Source organism: Thamnophis sirtalis, unplaced genomic scaffold (genome assembly GCF_051295495.1).
Source record: "Thamnophis sirtalis isolate CommonGarterSnake01/CBP01778 unplaced genomic scaffold, rThaSir2_p1.2 scaffold_19, whole genome shotgun sequence".
In the NCBI taxonomy this organism is placed as follows: domain Eukaryota; kingdom Metazoa; phylum Chordata; class Lepidosauria; order Squamata; family Natricidae; genus Thamnophis; species Thamnophis sirtalis.
The window spans coordinates 844765-862229 of NW_028261399.1; the positions used below are offsets into that span (position 1 = coordinate 844765).

Below are 17465 nucleotides of genomic sequence, written 5' to 3' on the forward strand. Positions count from 1 at the left end.
CTTAAAAGAGTGTGTGGACTTCAACTCCCAGGAAGGACCACGTGGACAATGGCTAATATTCATTTCAGAACAGCAAACATTTAAAGTTTATGCTTCACATTTGAGGGGGCAGCAACATTGAGATGGGTGGATTTAGGCTTCTGGAATTCCCCAGGATGTGTGTGATGTACAGATTTATAGAGTCGGAAGGGACCTTGTAGGTCATCTAGTTGAACTCCACACACAGCAGACCCCACCCCATTTCTGACAGAGGGCAGTCCAGTCTCTTCTTGAAAGCCTCCAGGGATGAAGCTCCCACAACTTCTGAAGACAATGGGTTAATTTAATTAATTAATTTTTTAATTGATTTTATTTGTAGGCCGCCCTTTTCCCTGAGGGGACTCAGGGCGGCTCACAGAAAACCAGGGAGGGGGGGAATACAACACTAAGACGACAACACATAATAAAATAATACGCAACATGCATACAACATTCGGGCGGGGTAATGGTCCTTATCCCCAGGCCTGACGGGCGAGCCAGTTCTTCAAGGCTGTGCGGAAGGCCTGGACGGTGGAGAGGGTACGAATCTCTACGGGGAGCTCGTTCCAAAGGGTCGGGGCCGCTGCTGAGAAGGCCCTCCTCCTTGTAGTTGCCAGCCGACACTGGCTGGCCGATGGAATGCGGAGGAGGCCTAACCTATGAGATCTTATAGGTCGTAGGGAGGTAATTGGCAGAAGGCGGTCTCTTTTGAGTGTGGTGACCAAAACTGGATGCAGGACTCTAGGTGTGGCCTTACTAAGTCTTTATAGAGTGGTATTAGGACCTCCCTTGATCTTGATTGTATCCCTCTGTTAATGCAGTTTCGGATTGCATTGGCTTTTTTGGCTGCTGGCTCCTATTTAGCTGGTTGCCCACTAAGACTCCAAGATGCCTCTCCCAGTCACTGCCATTAAGCCTGGTTTCACCCAGTATCTATATGTGTCCTTTCGGTTTTTCTTGCCTAAGTGTAAGACTTTACTTTTCTCGACCTTGAATTATATTTTGTTAGAGAGGGCCCAGTGTTCAAGTCTGTCAAGATCCATCTGGGTCTCCGGCAGAGGTGGGTTCCTACCAGTTCGCACCTATTCGGCAGAACCGGTTCATCAAATCTACTGAACCAGTTAGAAGAGGTTCCACCAGTGGACCCAGAAAGCAGGTCACACCTACAGAAGAGGTTCCAAAAATTTTTGAAACCCACCACTGGTCTTCGGCCTACCTTTTAACATGTTAGAGTTGAAGTCCACCCATCTCAAAATGGCCAAGGTTGAGAGACACTGCTTTGGGGGAGGGAAGTCAAGTGGGCATCTTTTAAACCAAGCTAGCCCCCATTTTCATTTGCGAAGAATGTTTGCAAGGCTGGGTGACATATAGAGGCAATCATAGAAATAAAAATTGATTCTAGATATTTGTGGCATATAATTCCCCATCGCATTATTGGACGTCAAAAGAATCTATTAAAAGCCACGGCCACCTGGGCAGAGATCCTGATAAGAAAAGCTGATCCATGGCCTTCCCATGTTCTTGACTGGCTGACTGTAAGCCTGGAGATTCCTGGATGGACAATGCCCCGCAACTTAACTTTGAAAATGAACACCTGTCATTGGCTCATCTGCCATCTCAGCCATTCCATGAGGGCCTCATGAGAAATTTAGCCTCCTCCAAGACATCAAATCTTTCTTCCATCTTAAAATATTGGGGTGTGTGTGTGTGTGACCCCTCAGGACAGAAAGAGAATGACTATGAGGATCCATGCTATGGTAGCTTGTAATAAGAAATAAATTAGTCTAATTTGTCTAGTTTAACAAAGAGAAAGACTGAGGTTGACATGATAGTCTTCCAATATTTGGGGGCTGCACCAAAGAAGAGGAGAGGGGCCACCTATTCTCCAAAGCCCCCGAAGGCAGAACAAGAAGCAACGGATGGAAACTGATCAAGGAGAGAAGGAACCTAGAAATTTCCTGACAGGGAGAACAATTATCCAGCGGAACGGCTTGCCACCAAAAGTTGTGGGGGCTTCATCATTGGAGGCTTTTAAGAAAAGGTTGGACAGCCATTTGTCTGAAATGGTAGAGGGTCTCCTGCTTGAGCAGGGGGTTGGACTAGAAGACCTCAAAGGTCCCTTCCAAATTCTACTCTATTCCTTATTCTATTCCTATTCTATTGCTATTCTATATTCTATTGCTATTTTATATTCTATTGCTATTCTGTTGCTATTCTATTCTCTATTCCTATTCTATTCCTTATTCTATTCTATTCCTTATTCTATTCCTATTCCTATTCCTATTCTATCCTATTCTATTCTATATTGCTATTTTATATTCTATTGCTATTCCATTCTATTCTATTCTATATTGCTATTGCTATTCTGTTGCTATTGTTGCTATTCCATTCTATTCTATTCCTTATTGTTATTGCTATTCTATATTCTATTGCTATTGCTATTCTATTGCTATTCTATTCTATTCCAATCTATGTTATTCTGTATAGCCCATGACTCAATATTATTGAATTGTTGAGTTAGTAACACAACTCAACCTAACACCGTTGTTAAGTGAATTTGACTTCCCCATGGACGTTGCTTGTCAGAAGGTCGCAAAAGGGGAACAAGTGACCCCAGGACACTGCAACCGTCATAAATATGAGTCAGTGGCCAAGCATCTGAATTTTGATCACGTGATCATGGGGATAGGGTTGTAAGAGTGAAAAATGGTCATTAGTCCCTTTTTTCACCGTTTTAATTTTTCAACTGTCACTAAAGAAACTGTCGTAAGTCAAGGCCTTATCTGTATTCTGTATTAATGGTGGGATGCAACCGTGGGCTTGAATATCTCTGCTTCCAACTTTGGTTTGATGTTTTTCATCATAAACGTAACACTGTTGAATATCTTTAACTATTTCATATGGAATTTGCAAGAATATTCAAAGATGCTCTGTTTTTTTAATTAGAAATATTTTCTAGCTGTGCACCATGGAATGTTGTCACTTGCGGCGGTGACCTTTAATGATCAAATAAAAAAGTAAAAATAAGCTGAATGCAACTCCCACAGTTATTTCTAATTTCAACTGAAGGAGTATATGAATCAATATGAATCAATGTTTGCTTCTGCTTATATTATTGTATACTGTCAGAAATTAGTTGTTTTCTAGCCTAGCAAATTGTAACCTTAATGCTGGACTGCAAATGTTATCTCTCTGCTGCCTCTCACTTCTATCCTTGGCTCCAAAGCTAGGCACGTTCTTGAAAGCTAGTAGAAGAAATTGTTACAGGGGAATATCAGGCCCCATAGATAAAGGAACCAAACTAGGGAGTTTTCCTGGCTCATAAATCCTTAAAGCATCCTGCCGAAAAACAACTTGCCTGGGGGGGGGGGCTGCCACCCCCTACACAAGGCTATAGGGATCCTCCACAGAGAAGGGAGACAGAGACAGAAGCTTGAATAAAAGGACACTTTAAAGATCAACAAATCTTTGCCTCTGATAAACTTTGTTTCTATCTGCTTAAAATGCATGTAATACTCTGAGCCCCTCTTGCAGGGGGCGGCTATTCCTTCCATGCATTTGTTTGTGTGTTTTGGATATTGTTTGGTCACCCAGATTTTGCTACGGACATCAATAAAAGCTGATGCTTTTTGCAAGTCTCGTCTGGAGTCTCCACTCTCTCTTGGGCATCTCAGTGGCTCTTGGAAAATGGCTGGAACATTACACAATGATAGTCAATTCTTCTTCTTCTTCTTCTTCTTCTTCTTCTTCTTCTTCTTCTTCTTCTTCTTCTTCTTCTTCTTCTTCTTCTTCTTCTTCTCCTCCTCCTCCTCCTCCTCCTCCTCCTCCTCCTCCTCCTCCTCCTCATCCTCCTCCTCCTCCTCCTCCTCCTCCTCCTCCTCCTCCTTGTTTCCACACAATTATTCCATATGCAAACAGTTTTCGTTTTTGACCAGAATGTAAAAGTTTAAGAAGCTGCGTTTTTAAAAAAAAATTTCTGGCCCGGCTAAATCATGTGCGAATTTAGTTCAAACAAGGAAGGGCAGGAAAGAGAAACTGGTCTCACCTCCAATATGGTGGTTGATATCACTGCAAAATGACACAGCAATTTCAGCCTTAATCCATATATCTGAGATTCGAGACGACAACCATGGAGGGCAGACAAGGAATAACATCCAGTTAAACATAGCATCTTTTTTTTAAAAAAAAATAATATATCAAACCTGGCGAGGAGGGCTAATATCCATTTCAGAATCAGCGAACGTTGAAAGTAATTTTCTGAGCTGCAAAAATGAGTTGACTCATATATAGATTGTAATCTCAACCGGTTTGGATCAGAATAAATCCGCTGGTGCCTTGTGGCGTTAGCAACTTTAATTAAAAGCCATCAACTTCCATGAGCTGCAGTTCACATCATCAGATGCAGCTCACCAAAGCTTATGTGGATTTGCAAAATTTACTAATCGGAGAAGGTGCTACCGAAATCCGGATTTATTTATTTTTTGGCTGCCATGGACTACCCTGTTCTCATACTGTGACGCCATTTTGAGACACCCCTGAATTTATTTATTTTTTGGGGGGGAATCTCATGCCACCAATTAATCAAATGGTCCTTTTTCAACATCCAGGATGATTCACAGAAATTTTTGCTGAGTATCTTCCTCCTTTTCTAACCTCAGCAGATAAGGATTGACTCAACCAGAGGCATTTCAGAATTAGAATTAGAATAGGACAAAGAACAATAGCGTTGGAAGGGACCTTGGAGGTCTTCTAGTCCAACCCCCTGCCCAAGCAAAACAACCTATATCATCTTGGACAAATGGCTGTCCAATCTCTTTTTGTGATGGAGCTCCAGGGGTGGGTTTCAGGTGGTTCGTGGCGGTCCCCGCGAACCGGTTGGTCGGCGAACCCGGAAGTAAGTAACTTCCGGGAACGCCGAAGGGTCCACCTGCCCGCCCGCGTTTCTTACCCGGTTTTGACGAGTTCTGCGCTTCCATGCATGCGCAGGACGCATACAGCGCCTGCGCGATCCTCCAGGAGCAGCTGGAGCATCGCACAGGCGCTAGTACGCATGCGTGCACTGCGTGCGTGCACGAGGACGCCGGCGGCCCCGTTCCAACCAAACCGGTTGGAACGGGGCGAGAAACCCACCCCTGTGGAGCTCCCACAACTTCTGGAGGTCAGTTGTCCCACTGATCCTCATTCTTAGGAAATTTCTACTGTCTAACCTCTTTTTTGTATTGGGGTGACCAGAACTGGTTGCAATATTCCAAATATGGTCTTATCACATGCCTTCTCAGCCCTCCAAAAGTTTGAACCCCAGTTTCAACCAGCTTCATCGCTTGGCTTTTTCATGGACACAAACATTGATTTTGATGTTGCTGTTGACTGCTTTGAACAATTAATTTTGTATTTGCCCTGTAACAAGATGCGATTGTTCTTCTCGGAATATGCTCGGTGAAAACCTGATAAGGCATCTGGAGCTTGGAGAAGACTCCTGCAGTTGTTGTTAGTTGCGAAGTCGCAACTAGATTGGACCCTAGATTTATGCATAAACTGGAGTAGAGTAAGGGATCTCTAATCTTGGCCACCTTAGGTCTTGTGGACTTCAACTCCCAGAATTCTACAGCCAGCCTGGGGAATTCTGGGAGTTGAAGTCCACAAGTCTTAAAGTATGCAGAGTTTGGAGGCCCCTGGACTAAGAAGGCCTCCTTCTTGCTCTATGATTCATGAATTACCTAAGAATTACCTTCTCAGAAAACCAACGAAGCCCGTTCAGAAGAAAGCTTATTGTTTAGCAGAAGTTCTCACCTCACCCCATTTCCTGTTTGGGCTAATGGCCCTTCAAGGGGATTGAAAAACGTGCCTGTCTCTCAAAAGAAAGTCACTTACTGTCACGGCCAGATGATTGCAGATGTTCCACCAGATCGCAGCCAAAGACCCGATCTTTCGCCGGTCCTTTCCGCTTCACTTTCTGCCGGGCTTTCATGGCCAGTGACATGGGTGCGACACAGCGCCTCTCCTCCTCTCCTTCAACACTTCACCCTCGTGTCAACTTCTCCTTCCAAGGCTGGGCCAAGTCCATCGATCTTTGGGAGAAACCTGACAATTGTTGAGTTCCGGCCTCTCCAGAACTCGTTTACTGGCCCGTGGCGATCTTCTGCTTCCTTAAATCCATTCTAATCTCCGTGTCCAATGCATGTCACATCCAAGGTCCTTTAGAAAGCTTCTTGGAGATCTGTCTTGGCGACCCCGGGGCCACCAGAAGTGTGGTTCCTGGCCAATGGGGAGATTGCCGCCAAGCTTACGGTGGTAGGCGAGGGCAAGGTAGAAATCTGTTGACCCTTTTTTTTTCTCATTTAAAAACTGTTCTGCTCTTACTCAGACCTGACAGGAAGTGAGTTCAGCTTGTCTCCAAACACAACTTCCCCTACACAGCATCTCAGAAACCACAAAGTACAAGCTAACAGCTTTCAGAAAGCGGCTACAAGCCAACGCTCGAAGGGTGAAGGATTAAGGCGCATGGCTTTTTTTGTGCTTGCATTTTTGATTGTCCCACTTAGCTTTGCTCGTGGAGGGCAGGAAGGGTCCCTGCAACTGGTGAGCAGCTTATGGGGAAAGGGCCAGAAAACCAGCTGTGGACAGGACAAGAAGTAACAGGTGGAAGATTATTGAAGACGGAAACCAGGAGAACAGCTGGCAACGGAGAGAGAGCTCTGTGGGCCATCATGGGTATAGGATCTCCTGAGTGAGCCAGGGGATGGACTAGAAGACCTCCAAGACCCTTCCAGCTTCTGTTATTCTGTTACTTCTAAAAATGAGGGCAATTAACCAATGGAACAGCTTGCCTCCAGAGGTTGGGAATGTGTCCATCACTGGAGGCTTCTCAGAAAAAGATCAGACCGCTGTTTGTTTGATAGGGCCTCTTACGTGAGTGAGGGGTTGGACTTGAAGAACCCTAAGGTCCCTTTCAACTCTGTTATTCTACCTGCTACCTTCACAAATGGGTTTTTATGAAATGTTAGGTGACTTAAGACCTATAGCTTGATGGTAACACCAATGCTTCTCCACCTGTTGGCTGAAGAAGGGATGCGGTGAGGATTTCCTATGTGGGTGGCAGAGGAGGCATACTGTTCGAGGCTTCCCAAGAGCATGAAACAAACTCCTTGTCCCTGCAAAGAAACCCCTTTATTAATCTGCAGTGAATTCTGCTCCTTCGTAGGTGGCAAAGTCTTTAAAAGGAGGATTTACCATCACAGACTTTCTCTGGCTTGGATAGCTGCCAGGCCGATATCTGCAGAACTTGGCCAGGAGTCTCGGAGAGTCAGGAACCAATGAAGCGAACTTAATTGTCTCCTGCAAACTCCACTCCCCTTTCGCTCCTCTTTTATTTCCTCTGGGAGGGGGCATTCACTGTCCACCTGTGGCCTTCCTCCCAAGTCGACTCGTGTTCTTTAGCTCTTCCCTTCGTCTGGCAACTCTGCGCATGCGGACACTGGGAACAGACTCCAGCTGTTCTTCTGCCTCACTGATGTCTGACTTGGAAGGCAGCTGAGAACTGGCATACGGCCCCCTCTCTGCCTCCGACACAGAGCCCTCCTCAGAGCCTCCCCCAGACTCCAGGACTGGCCCAGGTTCCTCCCCAACCCTCCTCACTGTCCGAATCGGCTGCCAGCTCCACAGGTTGTTGGCGGGACGCAACACATACGTCTTGCCTTGAGCATCTCTGACAACAACTGTCTTGTGATCTCTTAGGAGGCTTCCAACCATGAGCAGAATTTCCCTACTAGGTACTTGTGTACATGTTTGATTTACCAACTTGTGAGAACACTTTAGACCAGGAGTCTTCAACTTGGCAACTTTAAGACTTGTGGACTCCCGAATTCTGGAAGCTTTCTAGAAAAGATCCTTCCGGGAGTTGAAGTCCACAAGTCTTAAAACTGCCAAAGTTGGAAATCCCTGCTTTTACACCAGGGTTTCTCAATCATAGCAATTATAGCATGTGTGAACTTCAACTCCCAGACTTCCTGGAACTGACACATAAGCTGAAGAGAAATGTGTACATTTGCACACTTACACTTTCTGGAGGGATTGTCAAATAAAACAAAACTGGAAACCATTTGAACCTTCCTACTTCTTCCAAGGGGCGTGGCAGCTCAGTGGCTAAGACACTGAGTTTGTCGATCAGAAAGGTTGGCAGTTCAGTGGTTTGAATCCCCAGCGCCGCATAACGGAGTGAGCTCCTGTGACTTGTCCCAGCTTCTGCCAACCTAGCGGTTTGAAAGCACATAATAAAATGCAAGTAGAAAAATAGGAACCACCTTTGGTGGGAAGGGAACAGCGTTCCGTGCGCCTTTGGCGTTGAGTCATGCCAGCCACATGACCACGGAGACTTCTTCGGACAGTGCTGGCTCTTCGGCTTTGAAACAGAGATGAGCACCGCCCTCTAGAGTCAGGAACGACTAGCACATATGTGCGAGGGGAACTTTTACCTTTACTTTTACTTCTTCAATACATACAATGCTAGTTATCCATTATGGTCGCTTAGATGAGAAGTAGAGAAAAACTCAAGATTTGTGTATTTAGCAAAAAGCAGAATTCTGGGATGGCAAAAGTGCAATTTATTTACAAAACCAGCAGTGCATGGTACACCTGACAAGGCCTAACCCAAGTCCCATTTCTATACACACTTACAGAGTATTTTACACACACACACACAAACATATGCACACACGCACATATACAGAAGCAACATACGTTGCTTTTTCCCCCTATGTACAAAGACATTTACAGATCATAGAAAGACAGTTGCTCATTTGCTCATACTTTAAAAAAAAAGCTAATAACAATATTAATACATATTTAAAAGGCTTCGAAAGGCCTGGAGTCTGTTGAATTCACTCCCAAAGAGTCCCGTTGCGATAGTTGAGAGATTCAGAGGAAGGAGGGCGGGGAGAAATTAAAATAGAAGTTTTGGACCCCACAAATTCTCTATCGGGTTTCGAGGAAAATCAATATTTCTTTGCAAATTGACCCTTAGAGAATTTCTTTTCAAAACCCTGCTCACTCTCGGGATTTGTCCAACATGCTGAAAGGGGTCACTTAAAGACTTGTGTGTGCACAACGTGTAAATTTGTGGTTATCTTAATGCCATTGGGCATGTTGTGTAAACCCAGCCCACTTAGTTCACTTCTGTAGCTTATTGGTTCATTAACCTATTACAGGCAGCCTTTCACTTGCAACAGTTTCATTTAGTGACCATTCAAAGCAGGGGTGGGTTTCAAATTTTTTTTAGAACCTCTTCTGTGGGCGTGGCCTCTTTGTGGGAGTGGCTTGCCGGCCATGTGACTGGGTGGGAGTGGCTTGGCAGCCATGTGACTGGATGGGCATGGCCAACTTGTAAAATGCGGTGAAATTCACTTAACAACGCTCTTGCTTAGCAACCAAAATGTTGAAGTGTGCAAGTCTTAAAGTTGTCAAGTTACAAGACCCTCGCACCCCTAACCCTTTAGAACCCCCCCCCAGGGGTGTTCAAACTTGACAGCTTTAAGACTTATGGACTTCAACTCCCATAATTCCTCTTCCAGTCATGTTGGCTCAGGAACTCTGGCATTGAAGTGTGCAATTCTTAAAGCTGTCAAGTTACAAGACCCTTGCACCCCTAACCCTTTAGAAAAAACTCCCAGGGATGTTCAAACCTAACAGCTTTAAGACTTGAAGGTTTAGATAGGACTTTTAGAGGCAGGCGGGGCGTTTGGTGAGCCAGCCATTCAGTGAGCGGCAGGCAGGGCAGGGGGAGGGAGCTGGAACCGCTTCTAAACGGCACGGTAGATTTGTGGAACCGCTTCTATAGAAGAGGTTAGAACTGGCAGGAACTCACCCCTGGTTCAAAGTTACAACGACACTGAAAAAAAGTGACTTACAATTGTTTTTCGTTCTTGCAACCGCCACCTGGCCACGCGATCAAAATTTGGACGCTTGGCAACTGACTCATATTTACAACGGGCGTAGTGTCCCGGCATACAGGGGTGGGTTTGGTCACGCATGTGCAGTTCAATTAAAATTGTTCTGCGCATGCGCAGAACTAAAAAACAAGATGGCGGCAGTGATGGCGGTGACCAGGAACCGTTTCAGAGGCGTGGCCAGCCTGGCTCACTGCTGGTTCCAGTAACACTACTGGTTCGATTGAACTGGGCCGAACCAGTAGGAACCCACCACTGGTCCCCCGGGGTCATGTGATCAGAGGTCATATTCAGCCAGTTTGAACTGGCTTGTCCAAACCAGTACCAGAAATCACAGGTGGGCCTGCCCACCCGCCCCGGTTCAATGCCGTCCTATTTAGGCACTTTTTCGAGGCTGGGTGCATGTGCGGAAGGCAGGCGCGTGCGGGGCTAACCGGTGGTAACAAAATGTGAAACCCATCACTGCGTGTGATCCCCTTTTGCGACCATGTGACAAACCAAGTCAATGGGGAAGCAGGATTCACTTGACTCCCATCTTACTAGCTTAACAACTGCAATGATTCACTTAACAACAGGGCGGGAAAGGTGGCAAAAGGGGGCAAAACACACTTAGCAAATTTCTCAGTTAGTAACATAAATATTTGGGCTCAATGGCGGTCGTAAGTCGAGACTCTCAGAGGCCAAAGACAAAGCTACATTTGCAGCAGGTTCGAAGGGGTTGTGTTGTGTTTGTTAGCTCCGTTGTGGTAGTTCCAGGAACTGCATGTCTGAATGAGCCATTTTGAGATGTAGTGAGTCTTCACATCATTGACCCAACTAAGGTCCAAGCCAGAGGTGGTTTCCTACCAGTTTGCACCAGTTCGGTAGAACCGATTCGTCAAATGTACCGAACCGGTTAGAAGAGGTTCCACCAGTGGACCCAGAAAGCAGGCCACACCTACAGAAGAGGTTCCAAAAAATTTTCAAACCCACCACTGACACACACACACACACACACAGAGAGAGAGAGAAAGAAAGGAAGAAGGAAAGAAATAAAAAAAGGAAAGAAAAAGTGAGAGAGAGATGAAAGAAAAAAAGGAAAAAGGGACAGAGACAAAAGGAAGGAGAGAGAGAGAGAGAGAGAGAGAGAGAGAGAGAGAGAGAGAGAGAGAGAGAGAGAAAACACATGGCCGGCAAGCCATTCCCACCAGGTCACATGGCTGGCAAGCCACACCCACAAAGGAGGCCACACCCACAGAGTAGGTTTGAAATTTTTTTGAAACCCAACACTGGTCCAAGCAGAAGGTCCCACTGGGATCCAGAAGATCCAAAACTGATGAAATTTTGAGGCATTTGCCTGTGAGCCCTGATACACCCAATTTGTCGCCCCCTCCGCCCCAGATATTGTGGGTCCCTTCACCTCCACTTTGGGGCAGAAAGTTTTCTAAAGGAGGCAGCTGCTCAGCCCGGTTGCAACTCTTTGCCAATATGAAAAATGGATTGTAGTCGTAGCACGCACAAGAAGACTTAAACCAGGGGTGTCAAACTCAAGGCCCGGGGGCCAGATCTGGCCTGCCAGGGGCTTAAATCTGGCTCATGGGGCCGCCCTGGAAGGACTGGCTCGAGCTGCCTCTGCCAGCAAAAATGGCGCCAGTAGCAGCCTGAGAGCTCTGCTCCGTTTTCTCTGGCCGAGGGCTGCAGGAGGCCGTCGCAGCTGAAAACGGAGCAGCGCGCTTGGGCTACTTACAGGAGTGATGATGAGCTGGCCACATCCACCCTGAATACGCCCACTCCAGGCCCCCTGAGGTCAAACACAACCTTGATGCGGCCCTCAATGAAATCAGGTTTGACACCCCTGATTTAAACTATCCTTATCAGAAAAGGGTTGGGGTTTAAGAAACGTACTTTGTAAGTCTATCCAAAGAGAACTCGGAGCAGTTTGGCAATTCCCCAAAAACCCGAAATCAGTGTTTTGTCAACCTTAGCTTAAGATGGGTGGACTTCGACTCCCAGAATTCCCCAGCCACTTATGCTGCACCCAAGAGGCTGACTCTGTAAACCACTTAGAGAGAGAGAGACTGTAAAGCACTGTGAAGTGGGATATAAGTCTAAGTGCTATTGCTATTTTCCTTCTTTCCTTCTTTCCTTCTTTCCTCCCTCCCTCCCTCCCACCCTCCTTCTTTCCTACTGACTTACCTATCTTTCACAGTGGTTAGAATGCAGTGGTTATTGCAGGCTAATTCTGCCGACTGCCAGCAGTTCGATTCTCACTGGCTCAAAGTTGGCTCAGCCTTCCGTCCTACCGAGATGGGTAAAATGAGGACCTGGATTGTTGGGGGCAAGAGGATGACTCTGTAAACCGCTTAGAGAGTGCTCCAAAGCACTGTGAAGCGGGATATAAGTCTATTTGCTACTCCTCTTCAAGCATGCTGGCTAGGGGATTTGGGGAGTCGACAAGTCTTAAATTTGCTAAGATAGATTTCAAATTCAATATCAAATGCGGACTTCAAATGCCAGAATCCCCCACAGCCAGTACGCTTTAAAATATGCGCACTTCAACTCTCATACTGGCTGGGGAATTCTGGGAGTTGAAGTCCACCCTTCTTCCAGTTGCTAAGGTTGTGAAACCACTGCTCAAAATGCAGACGCACTCACAAAATCTGTCCTCAGGGTCACACACACTTGTCACGCATACATATTTCCATCGTTGTTGGTTAGCTTTAGAAATATTCATAGTTACAGCATGCTAAGAAATACAAATTAAAGAGACGGAAGGGACTTGAAGATCATTGAAGATGGGGTGGCCCAGCCTTCTTGGTTTCCAACGATGGGATGACACCCCTTGGATCCGTGTTGGACTCTCTAAGTGGCTTTAGGAGTTGGAGGACCACTGGATCCATGGTGCACTTCATCAGGGCGAGCAAAAGCACATTATTCAACATCATTGACCCAGTAGAAGGTCTGGAAATAGGACTTCCGTTGGGTCTCCAGATTCTTTCTTCAGCATTTTCTGGAAAGCCCTTGAAGCTTATAGTAGAAACATTCCTTGCCCAGTTCGTATTAATAATACAAATAAAAATAATAATTAAAATGGAGCTCATCTTTTTAACTGCTGGTGGCCTGTGGGAAACTTTTGCCCAGGATGGACCAAGGGCCATCGCAACAACGACAACAGTAAGTGTAATAATTACTATAAAAGATGCAGGAGTTTGTATGGTTTTGCCCCTGAGCCCAGTCGAGTCACCTGAAGAGCCCCGAAGGGTCTCACTTGTCCTTCTCCAAAGCTTTGTCCATCCCCACAACCTGAGTCCTACCTGGCCACAAAATGAATTCGCACAAAGAGGCAGCCCAGACCAGTTGGGGGCTGGGTGGGGAAGGGGACTCTCCCAGTTCCTGAAGTGGCTTCTGAGCATCTTCAGGATTTCACTTCCACGCTGGAGGAGAAGTTGGCTTCTACGTTGGCCAAAGTCTTGGGAAGAAGGAAGGAGGGCTTCAGGAGATCCCAAGGTGGGCAGCCTGAGGCCAGGTGCTCAGAAGAAGAAGACCTGAGTCTCAAGGGCGCTTGGCCTCCCACTTCCCCCAAAAAAGGTCCCAGCAAGCAGTTAGGATGAGGGCTCAGAGCTGGCTCGGACCTGGGAAACTGGCCGGGAGATGGACAAGCGTCAGACCAGGTGTCCCCGTCCATTGATGTAGATGCCGTTGGAGGTGGGCTTCGCACGGAGGGTGCCATTCTCTTGAACAAAGTGAGTCATTGCTTGCTTGATATTGTTTTCGTCATTCCGCTCTTCCTCTTCTTCTTTCTCTTTCTCCTTCTCTTTCTCCTTCTCCTCCGTCTGATCTTCTGGGACCGGAGTTGGGGGCGGCGGGGGAAGCTCAGTCTGGGTCTCGATTTCCCGGACGGTGGACAAGGTTGAGTAGCTACGTCCCTCGGCATCTTCTCCCTGAGCGGGACAAAAGGAAGAGGGGGGTCACCCGAGGGGAAATGGGGTGGAGGGGTGGGTTTGGGGCATGGGAGGAGGTCCCAACTCCAGCCACAGGAGCTCAAGCGTTGGAAACATGGCAAGCAGTCCTCGACTTATAACACTTAGCTTAGTGATCATTTGAAGTTGCAATGGGACGGAAAAAAGGGTCTTATGGCCATTTTTCACTCTTATGAAATAGATACAGTTGTAGGTGATAGAATAATAGAATAAAAATAGAATATAGAATAGAATAAAGTATAGAATAGAGAATAGAATAGAGAATAGAATATAGAGAATAGAAGAGAATAGATAGAATATAGAATAAAAATAGAATAGAGAATATAATAAGAGAACAGAAGAGAGAATAGAATAGAAGAGAGAATATTTTATTTGGCCAAGTGTGGTTGGGCACACAAGGAATTTGTCTCTGGTACAAAAGAACCCAGTGCACTTGCAAAAAGAAAAAAGAAAAAAGAAGAAGAAAGAAGAAAGAAGAAGAGGATGATGATGATAATAATAATAAAATAAAATAACAATAACAACAACAACAACAATAATAATAATACAATTGTACAATAATAATAATAATAATTTCAACGACTATGGCACAAACCAGCAGTGGTAATTCCAGTGGTAATTGGCACACTGGGTGCTATTCCAAAAGCACTGGAATTACATTTAAAACAGTTAAAAATTGACAAAATCACCATCAGTCAAAGAAAAAAGCCGCACTGCTTGGATCTCTACGGATATTACAAAAATACCTTACAAAGTCCTAGGCCCCTCGGTGGGGCCCGACTAGTAACCAATGCCAAATCTGGCGAAACAACTGGCCACTGTGATACAATTGTATAATAATAAAACTCCGCCGTTGCCGGTCCCAAGCCCGGATGAGAAAGGAGGAGGGTTGGGGTCAGGTTGGCAACCTGGCCCCATAAAAAAAACAACTGCCAACCCATACAATAAGGTGAAAGAAACGAATAAAAATTTTATACCGCATCGGTCGTCATGCGGGTTAACAAGGGCCACGGCGGATGTTGGGGTCCCTGGACATCCGTCGACAAGTGGGCTACAAGTGGACCAGCCATCAAAACGACAAAAATATAGTGCAGATGAAAACCGTGCCATAATGGCCTGTTACTACAACTCAGAGCCAGAAAAAAGAGGTTATTTAAAGCGAATGTATGAATAATGGAAACAACAATATCCAGATTCAAATGTTAGTGAACAACGACTAGCAGATCAAAGGCGATTTATTATACAGAATAAAATGTTTCGTGACATTAAACTTGAGGAAATTCAGGCAAATTGCAAAACCAAAAAAACAATATCACAAGCAGAAATAACTGATATTCAAGACACAACTAAAGACATTGTAGTAGAACTCCCAGAAGAAGCTCTCAGGGAGGAAATAACATCACCACCACTAGAACCAGTTATCACTGAACCAACTGATGAACTAACTCAAAAACAAAAAGAATTGAAGGATAAGATCATGGAGCATTTTCTGCTTAATGAGGAAAGGCAACGTTTACCATCACTAAAAACTGTGCCTAAGAAAATTTTGGCCCCTATCATGAAAATGGTTAATGCAGTGTTTTCAACAATTGAATCGGGATCCATCTTGGAAACGAACCAGTTAATGTACAGTGCAGCTGTAATAGTCACTAATGAACTAGGCATTAAAATCAAAGTACCTAGTCACACAACAGAAAAAGCATCAAAGCCAAAGTGGAAAATCCGATTAGAACAAAAAGTCAAAAAATTAAGGGCAGATGCTAGTAACTTAAAGAACATGCATGAGCAACGGCTTAAAAACAACAAAATCATAGATCGGCTAATCAGAAGATACAGATTGGATACAAGAAACATCAATGAAGCTGTAGAGATTGTAAAACAGCAGATAATAGCAACAGCTAGAAAAATTGAAAGATATGAGGCATGAATCATCCAATATAAACAAAATCAACAATTTCGATCAGGCCAACGGCATTTTTATCAAAGTCTTAATGTAAATGGTGACACCAAAAGTGAAAAACCAGAAAAGCAGGCTACAATTGAATTCTGGAAAGAATTGTGGGAAAATGCAAAAGACTACAATAAGGAAGAAAAGTGGATGCATGACTTTGAGAAAAGGATTGGCAACAAACAAATGCAAGTATTAGAAATAACAACTGAGATGGTCAAAAATCGAGTAAAAAAGGTAAAGAATTGGACATCACCTGGAAAGGACCAATTACATGGTTTCTGGCTCAAATATCTGACCAGTTTACATGCAATATTGGCCAGGCAACTGAATGAAATTTTACAAAAGGGCCAAATTGATGAATGGTTGACAACTGGAAAAACATACTTGATTCAGAAAGATGCAACTAAAGGAACAACACCTGAAAACTACAGACCAATAACATGCTTGCCAACAACCTTCAAATTACTCACAGGCATTATTGCAGATAACATGATGGATTATTTGGAAACAAACAACATCTTGCCAGTAGAGCAAAAAGGCAACAAAAGAAGGAGCAGGGGCACAAAAGATCAGCTCCTAATTGATAAAATGATATTAGAAAATTGTAAGAACAGAAAAACGAACTTGAATATGGTCTGGATTGATTACAAAAAGGCATTTGACTCACTGCCACATAGTTGGATCATAAAATGCTTAGAAACAACTGGCATTAGCAAAAATATTACATCCTTTACTGAAAAGGCGATGAAACAATGGAGAACTGAGTTGGCAGTAGGGAATGAGATCTATGGAATGGTTAATATCAAGCGAGGAATTTTCCAGGGTGATTCACTTTCACCTCTTCTCTTCATCATCGCAATGATCCCACTATCAGTAATCTTAAAAAAAATGAAATTAGGCTACCAAACAGCCAAAGAAGTTGAAAAAATTTCGCATTTACTATATATGGATGATTTGAAACTCTATGGAAAGTCAGAAATAGAAATCCAATCATTGACAAACACAGTCCGAGTATTCAGCACCGACATTTCAATGCAGTTTGGCATGGAAAAATGCGCCACTGTATCCATAAAAAGGGGCAAAGTCACTGCATGTGAGGGAATTGAAATGCCCAATGGGCAACTAATTAAATGCAACGAAAATGAAGCCTACAAATACTTAGGCATTCTGCAGTTGGATAATATCAAGCATGGAGAAGTAAAAACTATTGTCAGGCGAGTTAGGAAAATTTTGAAATCTAAATTGAATGGTGGAAATACAATCAAGGCCATAAATACCTGGGCAATACCAGTTATAAGATACACAGCTGGTGTAGTTAACTGGACACAAGCTGATTTGGACATTTTGGATCAAAAACCAGGAAACTAATGACAATGTATTACAGTTTACATCCACGTGGTGATACTGAAAGACTGTACCTGCCCCGAAAATCAGGTGGCAGAGGATTATTACAAGTGAAGCAAATAGTTGAAGAAGAAAAACATGCACTGGCTGATTATTTAAAAGAAAGTCAAAAACATCTATTAATTGAAGTAAAGAACAAAAATCTACTGAAGGTCCAACAGACAAAACAAGAATACAGAAAAGATGTGATAA

General features: G+C 44.4%; 2 protein-coding genes across 2 annotated transcripts in view; both read right to left on the reverse strand.

Annotated features, from left to right (window-relative positions):
* The window catches only part of ARHGAP30 (Rho GTPase activating protein 30), a 46268-nt gene extending 39959 nt beyond the window's left edge, over nucleotides 1-6309 (reverse strand). Inside the window, exon 1 of the mRNA XM_087703052.1 lies at nucleotides 5890-6309. Coding sequence (XP_087559178.1) covers nucleotides 5890-5998 — 109 coding nt within the window. The 5' untranslated portion in view covers nucleotides 5999-6309. The remainder of the gene's footprint in view (nucleotides 1-5889) is intronic.
* A 6956-nt stretch (nucleotides 6310-13265) lies between these two features.
* NECTIN4 (nectin cell adhesion molecule 4) overlaps nucleotides 13266-17465 on the reverse strand; it is a gene marked incomplete in the record, with an annotated part of 115741 nt that continues 111541 nt past the window's right edge. The window contains 1 exon segment of the mRNA XM_087703053.1: nucleotides 13266-13879. Within this exon segment, the coding sequence (XP_087559179.1) occupies nucleotides 13601-13879 (279 nt within the window).